The sequence below is a fragment of the Corvus hawaiiensis genome, chromosome 21 (assembly GCF_020740725.1).
Source record: "Corvus hawaiiensis isolate bCorHaw1 chromosome 21, bCorHaw1.pri.cur, whole genome shotgun sequence".
Lineage (NCBI taxonomy): Eukaryota > Metazoa > Chordata > Aves > Passeriformes > Corvidae > Corvus > Corvus hawaiiensis.
Window position 1 is genome coordinate 9,801,276 of NC_063233.1, and position 15,587 is coordinate 9,816,862.

At 44.2% G+C, this 15,587-nt stretch overlaps 1 protein-coding gene across 3 annotated transcripts in view; it reads right to left on the reverse strand.

Moving 5' to 3' along the window:
* PNPLA7 (patatin like phospholipase domain containing 7) overlaps positions 1–15,587 on the reverse strand; it is a 117,787-nt gene that overhangs the window by 94,243 nt on the left and 7,957 nt on the right. For 2 of the 3 annotated variants that reach the window (XM_048325410.1, XM_048325412.1), the window contains exons 8-15: positions 15,043–15,202; positions 14,004–14,084; positions 8,968–9,096; positions 7,567–7,647; positions 6,927–7,071; positions 5,998–6,090; positions 2,916–3,016; positions 1,779–1,925 (exon numbers count right to left, since the gene is read on the reverse strand). In XM_048325410.1, coding sequence (XP_048181367.1) covers positions 1,779–1,925; positions 2,916–3,016; positions 5,998–6,090; positions 6,927–7,071; positions 7,567–7,647; positions 8,968–9,096; positions 14,004–14,084; positions 15,043–15,202 — 937 coding nt within the window. The remainder of the gene's footprint in view (positions 1–1,778; positions 1,926–2,915; positions 3,017–5,997; positions 6,091–6,926; positions 7,072–7,566; positions 7,648–8,967; positions 9,097–14,003; positions 14,085–15,042; positions 15,203–15,587) is intronic. The other variant, XM_048325411.1, reaches the window with a different exon arrangement.

The window sequence follows — 15,587 nt, forward strand, 5'->3', positions numbered from 1 at the left end:
CACACAAAAATGGTATGAGCTTGAAAACCATTCATGACACAGATCCAAGGAATTCACGTTACTTAAAACAAAATTTAAAAAAAGAAAATTGAATTCTGAAGTCAGATACCTAAAGGCTATTTGAAATAATGACTCTCTCCTACAGACATTTACACCTTTCTCTCGGTCACAGGAGAAAAAAAACCAACAACCAACCAACCAACAAACCCCAAACCTACCACCTGTCATTAAAACATCTTGATTTTATTCACTCTGATTGGCTGCTCTGAAAAATGACAACTTAAAATGCTTCCATCCAGCTAAGAAAGATCTCATCTTTTTCAAGAGAAGAGCTTACAAGAATTAATTTTCTTTCATGTAAGCAGCATTGAACACAAATATTTTGTACACAGTAAGATTCTTCTTGCATTGTCTGTAGAATAATCAACTTTTGCTATTCCTACATGGAAAAAAAAAAATTGAGCTTTCAATGACATTTCTGGCATTTGGCTACATCCCACCAGATTCTGATTTGCTTGTGAAAAACTAAGGTGCTTGAAAATCCTACCTTTCTTCACCATTATTTTGATCTTCACCTTACAAACAGTGCCTCAGGCACTTCTTTTCAAGGATACTGTTGCAATTATCTCTAAACTGCTACTTGTTAATTACTGAGAAACTTATTCTAGACTAAAAGTGCGGTAAATCAGGAGCTTCAGCAACCTTGGAATCTTTGCTTATGATCTGAAAGTTGGATCAAGAACAGAACAGATGAAGGTACCTAGTCCTACTTTACTCCTTCTGCAACAAGAATTTCTTCTAAGATAGTCTGTAGCCTTTCATGAGGATATAAATGCCTGAAAAAACCTGAAAATTAACATAATGAGACAGGTAAGGCTCCTGCAGACTAAGAGACCTCCGATCAGTGCTGACGTGGAACAGGCACCTCGAGCCTCACAACTGGGAGCTGAAAGACCCTGACAGGGATTTTGAAGCTGCAAGGGGAATAATTTTGGAAGTCAGAAGGAAATGCTAAAATCCAAAAGTAAAATCTTTCAAGTTTTAGCAAGTGTTGTCTGGTGACAGCTCTGAAGGCAGGGGAGGAGGTGCAGCAGCTGTGCCCAGCCTCTGGCAGCACCAGCAGACTGGAATTATCGCAGTACAGGCTGGAACAAACCAAGGATGTCTCTGGCTGGCTGAGACAGATGCAGAGCTTTCCCAAACTGTCTGATTATCCACATGAGCAGACACACTTCTGTAATGAAATGCAGCTGGAATGACGGGAATGATGAAAGCATAAATTTTCAATCCTTCTCACAACACCAAGGGGCTCAGCAGGGGTTGAGCTCAGGAAGGATCAGGCACAGCCCCTGTCACGGGCACAGGACCCAGCTGGGAGCTGCTCCCAGCACCACTGGGCAAGTCCAGGGACACAATTCCAAACCCAAACAACGCCCTGGGATGCAGTGCCACCAGGATTAATGGATTCAGCAATCACCTGAGCCTTTAGGTAGCTTCCCCCACTCAGCAGGGGCACAGAGTGAGGTGGCAGGAATTGCACACGCCCAGGGCTAACTCCGCGCACAGACGGGGAAGATTCGTGCGCTGCATCCCGGCGTGGTTTGTGGAAATGACAGAATAATTCAGATTTATTGCAGCCCTTCTAATGACTCCAACAGCCTACTGAATAAAACATCCAGCCCATCTCCAGTGCACTGAGGAGACAAATCCACTTTTCAGTTCCTGGCAGAATGAGATGAAAAGCAGAACCGAAGCCAGTTCCCTTTGCAATAACTCACATCAAGTTTCATCAAGGTTGAGAGGTCTTTCTTTGCTGCTTCCACGATGGCATCAATGTGTTTGCTGTTACAGGAATCCTGCACAGCACTGTAATGGAAAACTGCTGAAGGAGTTTCTGTCACTGTCACTGTCTTCTTCAATATCGACTGCAAAGAGAACAAACACATCAAGGATCAGTTTTTAAACATCAAAATTGGCACCTACCTGGCCAAAATTTGCCTTTACCATTTGCATTCTCTACCCACCACAACTGGTGGTCTGCAAAAAAGAAATCGAGGTTTGCAAAAAAGCAACAGCTTGCTAACTTCACTATCCCTGTACTTTTCTGCACAGCCTGACACTCAAATCAAACAAAGTTACTCATCACAGCTTGTGAAAGGGAAGAATAAGAGACTTTCCATAAACTGGGCTTCTGCCAGCTTGATGGAACTAAAACTTCATCAACCCTGTACACAAAGATGGAGGAAGAGATAAAATGTCTGTCAAGGTTGCAGTGAGCAACAGTTTCATTCCAGATTTTGGGTTACAGTTTTATAATTCAAGAGTGTTTTTGGGCTCAACTGCCAGGTCAGTATTTGTAAAAAGCAGACCACAAAAATAAAAACAGATTTATAAATAATGACTGGAAGCCTACAACTGATACAAGTTTCTAATTCCTTGCTGTAAAGTACCTCTCACAAATAAAGCATGGTCTGACAAATCCAAATAATCCATTTCATGAGTTAGGGGAAGAAAATACACAAAAAGCTGCAGCAGTGGTTTCCCATTGCTCACCAAGGGAACCTCCACAGAATTTCAAGATGTGCAGTAAAACAACTTGACAGCCACTAAAATCTACTAAAACAACTAAGTTAAAAAACAATAATACAAAAAAACATTCAAGGCCAGGTTGGATGGTCTAGAGGAAGGTGTCCCTGCTCATGGCCATGGCAGGGGGGTTGGACCAGTTGGGCTTCAAAGCTCCCTTCCAACCCAAACCATTTGAGGATACTGCAAATCCAAATACCCCAACTCGGACAGAGCTGCAAGGGCAGCGTTTCGAAGGAAGGAAGAAATTTAAATGCCTCTGAGCAGAATGCAGTAAGGAAGCAGAGGGCAGGAAGCAGGCTGGACTCTCAGGGGATGAGCAGACCCACCTTGGCCACGGTGGGGCTGCCAGCGGCGTCCTCGGGGACGAGGTGCACCCTGGCCCTCTCGTAGGCCATGTCCATGTCAGACTTGGCACCGCTGGAATTGTCTGCAAGCAATGCACAAATTTTGGTTTGAGCACCTCCTGTAGTGCAGTTTCTCAGAAACAGCAGGTAACACACTGAGTGCAGCAACTTCAGCAAGTGGCATCTTCATATTCCTGTTGATTTCCCAGTTCCTTTTGACCTGGAACCTTAAATCTTCCTGTCTGAAGTCAGGTCTACAACACATCCCAGAATTCCCACAGCCACTCTTGTACAGAGTACAATCACTATTTGAAGGTTTGCTGGAGAAAGAGCAGCTCCATATGGGCTGATCTGACTCCCTGTCCATCTCCCTGCCCCCAAACCCCAGGGTCACCAAGTGCACTCTCAGTCTGAACATGCATTTCTCAGGTGCAACCCAAACCCTCTGATTTTGGCCCTGTAGGCAGGGAAAGCATCTCCTCCCCAGCCCTGCACCTCAAAAACCCGGGGAGAAGAGAACGAGGAGGCATTCTAAGAATGAAAGCTTCTGTCTACTCAACTGCTATTCAAAGCAGAAGCCTTCCCCCCAGCCGTGGTGCCCACACAGTGATTGATTAAACCGTCTTGCTGCTCAAACGGGAGCGAGGAAGGAGCCGGCAGGACGAGCTGCATGCGGAGCCGCTGAGTCAAGAGCACAGGAGGCGGTGGGGAAGGAGAGGGATGGATCCTGTGTGATGAACACACGGTGTCCCACACACTGCTGGGATGGAAGGCACTGCACAAACAATGGCAACTGCCACAGTCCCTGGCAGCATTCCCGGCTCTTCCCTGCCAAGCTCTGCCGGTCCCACGTGCGCTGCACGTCAGGGCTTTGGGGGAAAAGCAGCTTCTCTAACTCTTGGGGAAAAGAAACACCAAAACAGTAAAAGACAACTGCTATTTAACCTTAAAAATAGAGTTAGGAAGATTTACTTCCAGGGACAACAAAGGGGTGAAGCTGTTATATCCAAGAGGCCCCACTGTTTTATTTCTGCTTTCTAATTCCTCTGTCCCCCAGCCCAGATGCTTCACAGGAATTAATTCCATCTTTCTCCACACAAAGTTAGCACACTTCTAAAGCAGAGTAGCCTGAGCTGGCAGGATCCTATTCCCTATCTTACACAACTGCTATGTTTCAAGTTAGATAACTACACAAATAAACCAGAAGAACAAATTACACCCAGCCCCAGGAGCAACTGAGGCAAAAGTGTTTTCTCCCAAAGCAATTTTTAGCAGTGTTTATTAATTCTAACAACAAGCAAATCAAGGAGATGTTGAGATAACAGCACTTGTAGGACTCTAAGACAGTTTTCTCCTCTCTGAATTAATAATAAACATAATCAATATTCCATGGAGTCTGAACACAGTAAGCAGTGGAATAGAATCTGAAGCAAGATCTCGATCTTTTCATTACAGATATCAAAACACTTTCTGTGCAAGCTAAGCAGTGAGAAGAAATCAGCTCTGTTAACCGAGGCAAATCATAATTACCCAATTAGATACACTCCTTCCGTCAGTAAAAATTAATTTTCTCTCTCTGCTAAGCTCTGTGTACCCTGACATAACTTTTATGACACATAAAAGGAGAAAGGAAGGACAAATGGACATATCCACCGAGAAGTCTGCAGGGATCCTTCTACATAACAGCTCCTAAGAACACACAGGGACTGTCCCTTAGAATGTCACAGAGCTGCACAGGCCCAGCTCACTGAACTGCCTCATTTACCTGGGGGAAGGGGCTGTGTTCAGGGCAAGGATTATTTTATTTACCACTGAATTAAGTCTGCTGGTACATTTTATAAATCCCAGTGTAAAACAACCTCACCCACATGAAAATCAAGCCAAGTCTTGTGTGGGTCAGTCAATATTTTCTTCTAATTTGTCTCCCTGGCTTAGAAAGATGATCCCAGCCAAAATCCTACTTCTCCATCACATCCATGCCTCTGGATAGTAACATGGAAACCATGAAAAAAAAAAAAAAATCGAAGTGGGACCCTTTATACTTGCCCAGCAGGACCAGAAGAGGAAACAAATCAGCCCTCCAGTGTTAAAATTGAAGGAGCTACCCACTGCTCTCCTGTGTGCATACCAACAACTTCACGTGGCAGCAACAAAAAACACAACCCTTACTTTGGGGAAAACTCTCAGTGCTGAGGGCTCCCTCAGCCTGGCTCCCTCCTTTCTCCTTGTCTCCAAGTTCTTCAACCCCTCATAGTATGTTCCTTTCTCCCAAGTCATTTAATAGCCAAGGTGAGCAATAAAAGCATTTTCTAAAGTACCCAGGGCACCTTTATTCCACTGATTAAAGATTTCTCTATTAAAAGTACCTGTGCATGACCTCAGAATTTCCTCACAGTGGTTAATTTAGTACTCATCTAACAGCAACAGATGCCTGTGTTCTGTGATTCCCATAAGAACTCCAGTTGCTCCACCTTGGAACACAAAGCTCTCCTCAACACCAGGCCCAGAGGAAAATGTCTACAGTGGAGTAACTAAAACTCCCCAAAATGATACTGCAGCATCAGACCAGCTCAGCCTCATAAATGTCTCCTCAGAGCACCCCATGATCAATCACCTTTATTATCCACTCTAAAGACCATTCCTCTAAAAGCAGCAAAGCCATGTAATGTGCTTTTTGGGACAATCAGCCAAGCAAGAAACGTGTGTCATCTTTTATGTGCAGGATGATGGCCTATCATCATAATTCAGTTGGTTTCAGTAATATCAATTAATAAAGCTCTTCATTTGCAGGTCTTGGTAGCCAAATGATGTTCCCCATTGCTGATAATGCCAGCAAGGGAATGCTCTCTTGGATAATAGTCCATTTTTTATGAAATAATTTTTTGACAAATGAGTTAGGAAGAGGCACCACTGCAAGATGATTATCTACCATGAACAGGACTGCAAGATGATTATCCACCATAAACAGGAAAATTGTCTAACCCAGCACTCCAGAGATCATGTGGTTTCCCCCCACGATTGGATAAATTATATATTTCCCACAATTTTGCCAAGCACTACTTACTAGAAGCCTCTGTAGACCCTGCATAGGGAGGTGATGAAAGGCTCCTTCTGAAAACATGCTCAGAGTTTTCTGCACCAGAAATCCTCAGCATATCTGAAATTTAGAAACAAATTATATAAACACAAGGTAGCCCCTAATAAAATAAGTTTCACTAACAACAAGACCCTTTAACTACCTACTTATTAAAGGCTGATTTAAAGATTTTGAAACACTGACATTAAATATTGTTTAAACCTTTTTCCTGGTTTTGATTAAATTAATTTTTTTCCATCTGCAGGGGCAAAATTCAACTCCATCTATTTTCCTGGCCTTACCTTCAGTACTAAGTCTTTAGCCTGAAAAGACACATATCCAGCAATTCTTCTGCTGGTGTCTAGAGAGCTGAATTTTCCCAACTCCCCCTCTGCATTCAAAATTAGGAGTCACTTGTTTTTCCTCTTTCCTTCATCCCTCAATATCATTAAGAACACAGTAACATTTCCCCATTGAAGCTAAGGACTATCCAAAGGCTTCAAACCTGAAGCTGATCTAAGACAATCCTTAACCACTCTGATAAAATAGAAATCCTCTGATCAACAGCAGTGATACCAAAAGTAGATCAAATGTAGTGAAAGGACACAGGAGAATGGCCTCAAGCTGAAGGACAGCAGGGTTAGATTGGATTTGGAGAGGACATTCTTTACTATTAAGGACAGTGAGGCCCTGGCACAGGTTGCCCAGAGAAGCTGGGGCTGCCCCTGGATCCCTGGAAGTGTCCAAGGCCAGGCTGGACATTGGGGCTTGGAGCAGCCTGGGACAGTGGGAGGTGGGGCGGCACTGGGTGAGCTTTAAGGTCCCTCCCAACCCAAAACATTTTGGGATTCAATGAATACTACAACAGCTAAAGAAGGTCACAGAGGACAGTTTCTCCACGTTTCCAGAAGCATTACCCGTTTCCAGGGCTTCCCCAGACTTTTCAAACTTCTCTCCACGATCTTCCTCTAAAGCACTGCTCACTTGTCTCTTGCCCGCTTTGCCGGCGCTGCCTCCGGCGGTGACACTGCTCACGGAGATCAGTGGGACGGCCTGGCTCTGCTGGGAGCAGCAGGGGGACAAGCAAACATGAACCACCCCCTCACACGTGTTCCACACCCTGCAGCCTGCACAGACCCCCTGGTAGCGCTCAGGTTGTGCTGATCAATCCCAGATCCCCAAGGGTGGCTTGTCCTGGGATGTGCAGCTCCCTCAGTGCATCCCACCACGGCCTGGGGACTCACAGCCTGACACTTTGAGCATTCCCTGACCCTCTGGCACCACGGGTGCAGCACACAGGCAGAGGTGACATAATTAGCAAACATCAGAAGCACACAGATCACTCTGGAATGAAGCACTTGGGAAGTTCAAGCCTCCCCACCAATTCCCCAGGCATCAGCGTAGGCTGGGCTTTATGGGCTGGTTATACAAGTGCCTCAATCCTCAAGCACTGTCATTATGAAATTAATATGTAGCATTTGCTTTATGGCCTTCTGCAAGAAGGAAAACCTCTCTGTGTCCTGGCAGGAGAGCTGAGGGCCTGCCTGCCAAACTCACACAGCTGAAGAGCTCCGTGGTCAGCCCCAGGTAGTTGTGCAGGGCCAGGAACGTCACCCTCTGCAGCCTCACCATGATGATCTACAAACAGGGAATAAAGAAGCAAGAGCAATGGATTTAGCATTCTCCCACACTCGTTCTGGCATTTAGATACAATCATGCACCAGAGTACCTGAAAGTATCGATAAAATACAGGCTGTACCCTAAGCTGAAATTCCTTTTTAGCAACTGATAAATTGAGACAGAGATAGATTCAAATGATCCACCAATGACTTCATAATCATTTGATGGCACGAGAATCCAAAGTCTTACTCCCAAACACCAAATGCTTTTTGTTTTCTATAAACATCAATAATAAAAGTGCCTTGAAATAGAAGTATTTGCTTCCAGTTTTCCCCTCTCATTAAAAAAATTATTCCAGCTTTCCCCATACAGAGCCTATCCCACTGCTCCACAAGCACTCAAACCCAACACTGGAATCAGTGGCACCTTCCTCTGCCCTGCCAGCTAATTCCCACTCCTGAGCCATCCTCTCTGTTGTATCAGCTCTCACAGAGCAAATTAATTTGGTGTTAATGATCTGTTCTCCTTCAACCATCAGTGTGAGGAGGTTCATGTATTGCTCATAAATCACCCAGAGACCAGAACAGTTTGCAAGGACAAACAGATTTAGAAGTGATAGTAAAGCAACAGGACAGCCCAGAGTGACTGGTGGGGTCACCCTTTGGCTGCCACACCTGTGGGACAAGGAAATCCTGGAAATCCTTAATCCTGATCCCTGCACCACCTGCCACCTGCAGGAGGTACAAGCCTGATTTCAGTGCTCACCTGAGAACTGAGTCCCTGCAAAGCAATAGAAGGTAAACACAGAACTGACACAAAGCACAGCTCTTTCCTCAGGTGCTGACAAAGGCTTCTAAAGTTGAAATTCACATGTCAGTCTGAATTTTGTGACTCTTACAAAGCATCAGCCCACACCAAGCAGCTTCTGAAGGTCCAGCAGTCCTGTTTCAGAACATGTGACAGTCTGTTCACGACTCTCAGCCATTCTGGAGCCCTCCTGGTGCAGCCCAAGCTGCAGAGCCCACCCCAGCACCTTCCACTTGCCAAGGACCAACAAACTCACACTGCAGGTCTGGCTGATTGATGAGGGTACCACAGGCAGAAACTCAATTAATGGAGATATATAGATACATAAATGGTTTTTTTCCTGTTTGTGATGATGGTGGAATATTAAATCTAGGGCTCAACAGCCAGGAGAGCAGCAGAACAAGGCCAAATCTTGACAGGCTGTGCTAAGCAGCTCCGTAGCTACCAAAGGATGAGCTTGCTGAGCATCTAAATATCCTCCTGCAACCTGGAAATGAGAGTGGATCCCCCTTCCCCCTCAGCTCCACCTACCTGCACCACTCTCACAAGGGTTTCAGGGTATTTCTGGAACACATCCTGGAAGGCACTGGCTGGAAGTCTCAGTATGGTGGATGGAGTGGCTGCTCGGGCTGAGACAGTTTTATAGGGAGCAGGGTGACCCTAAGAGAAAGTTCCAGAGACACAGGGTTAATCCATCAATTATCCAATCCAGTTCTTCCCAAATTCCTGCTTTGCTGTTGTCTATGTCTGACAGACATGGTCTGACCCCAAAAAGCCTTCAGTTTGTGCTCCATGACCACGGGGGGGTGTAATGAGGGTGAATTCACATCTGCATTAGAGACAGGGGCAGAGAAACAAGAGCTCCAGGGATGTGGATAAGGTTGAGGGAAGTGCCAGGCTCTCAGCTCTGACACAGTTTTATTACAGAGCCAGCCATCAGAAGCATTTGAAATCCCAGCTAGTCAAGGATGCAGAGAAAAGAGGGTTTGTTGATTTTATTATCTCGGCTGACAACCAAGCTATTTGCTGCAAAAACAACCCCAGACTCACACAAACAGTGAAAAACACAACAGAATTGTACAGTAATTACAGACATAATGGAGGAAGACAAAAGACAGGCAGACTTCTTGTGTTTCGAGACATATATATATATATAAAAATATATTTTCATATCTATCTATGAAATATTTCACGTGACAACGCCAAACAGCTTCTCTTTACTTGAGACAAAGTGGGTCTAGACCATCCTGCTCAAAGAACAGATGGAGAACTAACAAACAAATGAAAAGTGGGTAGAATACAGAGATTTTTTTCACACTGGAAGAAGGCAAGCCTCTGGTTTTGGATTTTGCCCCTTAAATGAGAATAGATTTTAACAAAAATCTACTGTCAAACACTTGGATAAAAAACTCCAGACAGACAATATCCCTTCCACACATTTAATAAATGCTGAAAACAACACCTCTAACTCATAAATTAATTTACTAATCCATCAAATATTGATTTACACGTACTGAAAAGCTAAAATGAGCCTTTTTGCAGCACAGAGCAGGAGCAAAGGAAGAAATGGAGTTTCTATTTTAACAGCACCTCACAGCTCTGGAAGCTTTCCCCCTCCTGAGCAACAGAAGGCACCTTTTTCCCAACACTGACACACAGATGTTAAATGCTGATTACAAACCAAACTGCCTGCAAAGAATATCAGACAACTCAACACAAGCACTTTGAGGAATTCCTGCCTAAAGAACCCAGCAAAACCAGAGACTTTCTCTAATCACTCTAGAAAATAAAGCTGCAGCTCTGTCTGCCTGCTGGTCTGGAAGGCACCATGAAGCAGATTCTAAAATTAAATTAAATTAATTGGAACCAATTTCTTAATTACACCAACTTCAGCTGACCTTTTTATAAAATCTGGGGATGATATTAATAGCCTTGATTTTCAAGTTCCTGAGGGATCTGAAATTTTAAACATCTTTGACCTACAGTGCAAAGCTGACAGTGTCCTCAGTTTTCCCAAATTTATTTTAATTAAGTAAAGAAATTAACAAATAACATTTCTGTGCTTCGGCTGTACCCAAAAATAAATGCAACAATCCTCTTTTACAGCCCAGTTGGAAGTCTGGCTTTACACGAAGAATTAATTTGGACTTCTTACACTTACATGTAAAAGAAAATGTATATAGTCTGCTTATAAGCCCTGCATTTGCCATCAACTGTATTTCCTACCAATCTCTACAGCAAATATGGAGTAAAAAACTAAGGAAATCATTAAATCTTCAGTTGCTGGGCAAGGATAAGCATCAAGTTTAATGATGTTTCATAAGAGTTATTCCAAAGAGCAAACTGAGCCCTGGCCATCCCAGAACTCTGGTCTCCAGTCTACCCAGTAAAGTGTTTGGGTTTTTCTGGAAAGTGCTCAAGAGAGGAGAGGCCAGTGCTGACAATCTCAGAAAAACAGCTTTAGGATAATAACAGATAATGATGCAGAAGCCTTTTTCTCCAAAGAACAGCCCATTCCTCCAGGTTTTCAGCATATAATTTTGCCTCTTTGAAATCCCTGCATGAGGGCAGCTCTTCTGAAAGGGCCAACAGGGCTGGAACATGCTAAGAGCAGTCAGAGGAGCATGAGCAGGAAATGTTCCAGAATTGTCACTTCTCTCTGATATAACCTTATGAGCAGCACAGGGAGAATACCATGTTCAAATTATACTATTTTGCAATCACACACTGAGATGACAAGAACAGTTCACTTATAATCAGTTATGAAACAGGGTTTTTTTTTTTTTCAACAGAACTTTTTGTTCTCAGGGCAGGTAACTATTTACTTCTAGAGACAGTGAGACATCACCTCCAAGCAGCAGCTAAACCCAGGTGACAGCAAATGGCCAAATCCAATCAAGTTTGGTCAAGAAATCTGCTGCAAGAGACAGATGCTTTGCATTCTCCCACCTGCAGTGGCAGCTCCTTTCTGGACCCAAAAATCTGGGATGTTCTCCCCGTTTCCACGGCTGGATTTTGTCTTCCTCCGCTCCTTCCTGACATCCTCTGCATCAGCACTGCTGCACCCAAAGCTCTCACAGCCATCAATCACTTCTTTATAACCTCATCTATCTTGTCAGCCCTGCAGGCTCACCTTTATCCAAGTGTTTTTCCAGCTTCTTTTAATCCTGACTTTCATTTTTATCCCCCCTCAATCACTGCCATTTGATCAATATCCCTCACAGCCTCTTCTTTCTCCAACTTTCTTATTCCAGCTTTGCCACCTGGGCCCAGTTTTCCTAAGACCATCTCAGCATGGAGGCCAAGAGAAGAGTGAACCCCAAAGCTCCAGCAATCAGCATCACATCTCCACTGGACCAGTTCCCTCTGGATGAACATCGACTGTCCTGGGAAAAGCCCTGGCTGCACACAGGAGCTCTCAGCAAGAGCTGCTGAAAACAGAGACATCAACAAGGCTCAGCTCAGATTTCTCTGCTATTTGAGGCAGTACCAAATCAGAGCCATTAACTGCACCTCAGAACTGTTCCACAATACCAGGAACTACTTGGATTCAAAAGCTTCCAGTTTCTCCTCAGAGTCTGGAGAAAGCAGCATTGATCTGTTCCCAGAATAAGTGCAGGCTCATGTCACAGCTGCTACCTTTGCATTTAGTAGAACTAAAGGGGCTTTTCAGTTTAAAAACTGAAAGATTCAATTAGAAAAGTACCTCTGGTGTGACCTTTCTTTTAGGTCCACCAACAAGATCTTGCCACTTCTTGCAGCAACCTCAACTTTCTTGCACAACTCTCAGAACTGAGGGACCAGCCTGACATCACGTGCTACAAAATCAGTCAAAGAATCACAAATCCAGCTCAGACAACTGAAATCCTCTCTGAATTCACCCTTCCTTCATGTCAGAGCCAGGTGTTTGGTGGTGCAGCGAAATCTAATTCAGGTTATGGCATCTGCAGGATGTTTTAAGACTCCCTCACTGATTTGGGATGACACTGAGGGGTCTCCTACTTTGATCCAGTGCTACTTCCTCTCTCCTTGCCTATTTTCATGCTACTCCTCTACCTGAAGTCTGCAAAGAACATAAGGAAGAGGAAAAACAGCAATGAAACAAGCAGTTCACAAAGCTGGGAAGTGAGGAACAAAAGAGTTGTAAAAATAAATGAGAACAAGTTTAGCAAAAAATATTTCAAGGTTTTTTCATTACAGAGTCTTCTGCAGGCTGCTAACTCTGCTCAACACACTTTCAATCATTTTTATTTTTTTTACTTACCAGTGGTAGAACTAATGAGAAAGAGAAAAACAATGACAGAATGAGAATTAAAAATGAAAAAAAACCCCAAGACGACACAAAATGAATGGCAACCACTTTTTGAAAAAACAAAGCCATAAAGCACTGTTATAGAAGGACTTCTTTTCTTATATTTATTCCTTTTGAACAAGCAAGAACATGACCGGTATTCCTGTTCCTTTATGATGGCCCTGCTCCTTAGAATATTGTGATGAAGAAAATTTCGTGGTGGGAGTAACAAGGGCAAAGGTACTAATATGAATTTACAAAGATATTATGAATTTGACAGCAAGAACTAGACTTGTACAGCCCAAATTCTACACTTTCTACAGAGAAAACTGTGACCAAGCTTAAAAAAAGTTACCACTGTCAATAGGTTTTATGGGAACTTTAGATGTAAATAATACACACATCATGTCGATATAGAGGTATGTGCTTGCATTTGGAAGCAGCAAAGAACACTTCAGAGAACCCTTTAATACTCACAAATGGAGCAATGGCACCTTCTGATGAACAGAGACAGCCAAGCATGGCAGAAACAGGGCACCAGGTCAAACATGAACACCTTACTGATTAGATTTCTCTTCATCCTCTCAAATCTCATCCTACCAAAACCCTTCAAGAAAGCACCTTCAGGGCTTGGGTGTTATCAAAGATGTTGAATTCAACACCTTCCATCCAGGCATTCCAAAAGAGATGCACTGTGGTGATTTCAGCAAAACCAGCAGTCTAGTTCCAACTGAAACAAAATCCACCAATTTTGCACTCAACAGGATCAGCACCCAGCTCATCCTGGCCCCTGCCAAAGAGCACAGCCCTCAGCTGGCCACCAGCACCACTGATGTTACAAAACAAAACAAACCCATCCCCTGGTTTCACAGCATCATTACAGTAATAACAACTGTCAGATTTCTCCTCATTAGACTGAATAAAACCAAATTTATTAAGTAACCCATCAAACATGTAAAAGCCTGGACTGCTGAGCCCCAGCCTGGTCTTGCTCCTGCCTGAGCTGTGATTTGAGCAAATCAAGCTGTAATCTCAGTTTTGCAGACATAAAGGGATCACTCAAATCCTCCTGCTAACCAGAAGCAGCCAGTCAAGCACACGTTTCACAACCAGCCTCCACACCACAGAGCTCAGTTTACACCTGTGAAGGCCCAGGAGGAGGAGAATTCATCAAAAAACCATTTTGCATTCTGATTCTTTCCTAGGAATGTTCAAGGCCTGGTTCCCTGCCAGGCTCTGTGGGATGCAGCAGGAATCTGCACCTCCCAGGACTCACCGTGATGACATCAAGGATGCTCAGAAGGCTGTGGACGCTGTCTCCTGCCAGCACCTCCTTCACCACCACCTCTGTTCCATCCTGCAAGCACACACACAGCATCACTGCAGGCTCACAGCTGCATTTTGGCACATTTGGAGCATTTCAAAAAGCTTGGATGCTTCTCTTCTCTCTGCTCTGATGGAAATGTGCTAATTCCAACCACAGAGTTTTCAACCATTGTTCTAAAAGTGATAAATTAAAAGAAACTACAAGCCAGTTTTGTCCAGGGATGTTGTGACCTGCTTGTCTTTGCTATGTAACCACCAACAAAACAAAGCTTCCTTCACCCAGAGGCAGATTGAGCTCCCTTTATTGAGGGGTTACCTCTCAAGAGGTTGTACAAAACAGGAGCAGCAAAATGTAAAAATACACAGAAAGCAGCGAATTTGATATAGTTTCCAAGCCCACTTAATTTTTAGAATTGGAAAACTGTTCACATCCTAAAGTTAAACTCAAAGTTCAGTCAGGAAGAAGGTAAAAACTAAAAATTTAACTTGGCAGAAGGGTCACAAGGGCTGGTGCTCAACATTTTAAGACTCACATGGAAAACAAACCATCATTTTTTCTCCCCTGTCGACCCAAAAGTGAATCTGACTCTTCCACCTCCCAGACAAAGCCCCTGACTCCTGCTGGACTATTCTGAGGTGAACTTGGTCTCTCCTGTGCTCAAAAACTTTCTGTAACAACCTTTCCAAAGGTGAATGTTTCCAAGCCCACCTTGCACCCTGTCCTCCCTCAATAACTTCTCCATCTCCTGTGTGAGGATATTTCCAGCTGCCTCATCAGCTTTGTGTTTGCTCTCTCATCTGAGACACGAGGGACCAGAGCTACAAACCTTGATCTTTACAAATACCACAGCCCCGAAGAGCTGGGATTAATCCCTCCTAAACCACTGTGATTCACGTGTCTAAGTTTAATCAATGCCTAATGATTCATGCCAGCCTATCTGCTGTGCCAACAGATTTCTCTCAGGAAGTGCAGAGCAGTGGGTTCTTACACTTTCTTGGATGCAGACTTCCAGCTTTCCATCCTGCACCACGTAGATGCTGTTGTCCAGCTGCCCGGGACGGAAGATGTACTCGCCCTCGTGCAGCTGCACAAAGAACATGTGCTTGCACAGCTCCAGGAACAGGGGCTTCTCAAAGTGCCCAAGGACCCTGCAGCAAAGAAAATGCAAAGGGAAAACCTAAAATCGCCACAGTCCTTGGAAAATCCTTCCTAAATTAGCAAAGCCACAGGCACGAGGAGCAGAGGAAGCCCAGAGGAGCGGCTGCAGGGAAGGAGCCTCAAAGAGCTCCCCAAAATGAAGGTGCAAGAGCAGCATGAAACACAGAACTGTAAATGCTGGGGCTCCTATGGAGGAGCACTCCAAGGAATGCAGGCTCAGAGGGAAGTGCAGCCAAACTTCCTCCAGCAAACACCAGCATGGCCTTTGGAGGGGAATAAGAATAAAAAGCTGCCAGACTCTCACACTCCATGAGAAAAGTTACCCCATGAAACTTCCCCTTTTAGTGCAGCTGCCCTGCCCATGGAAGCAGGACA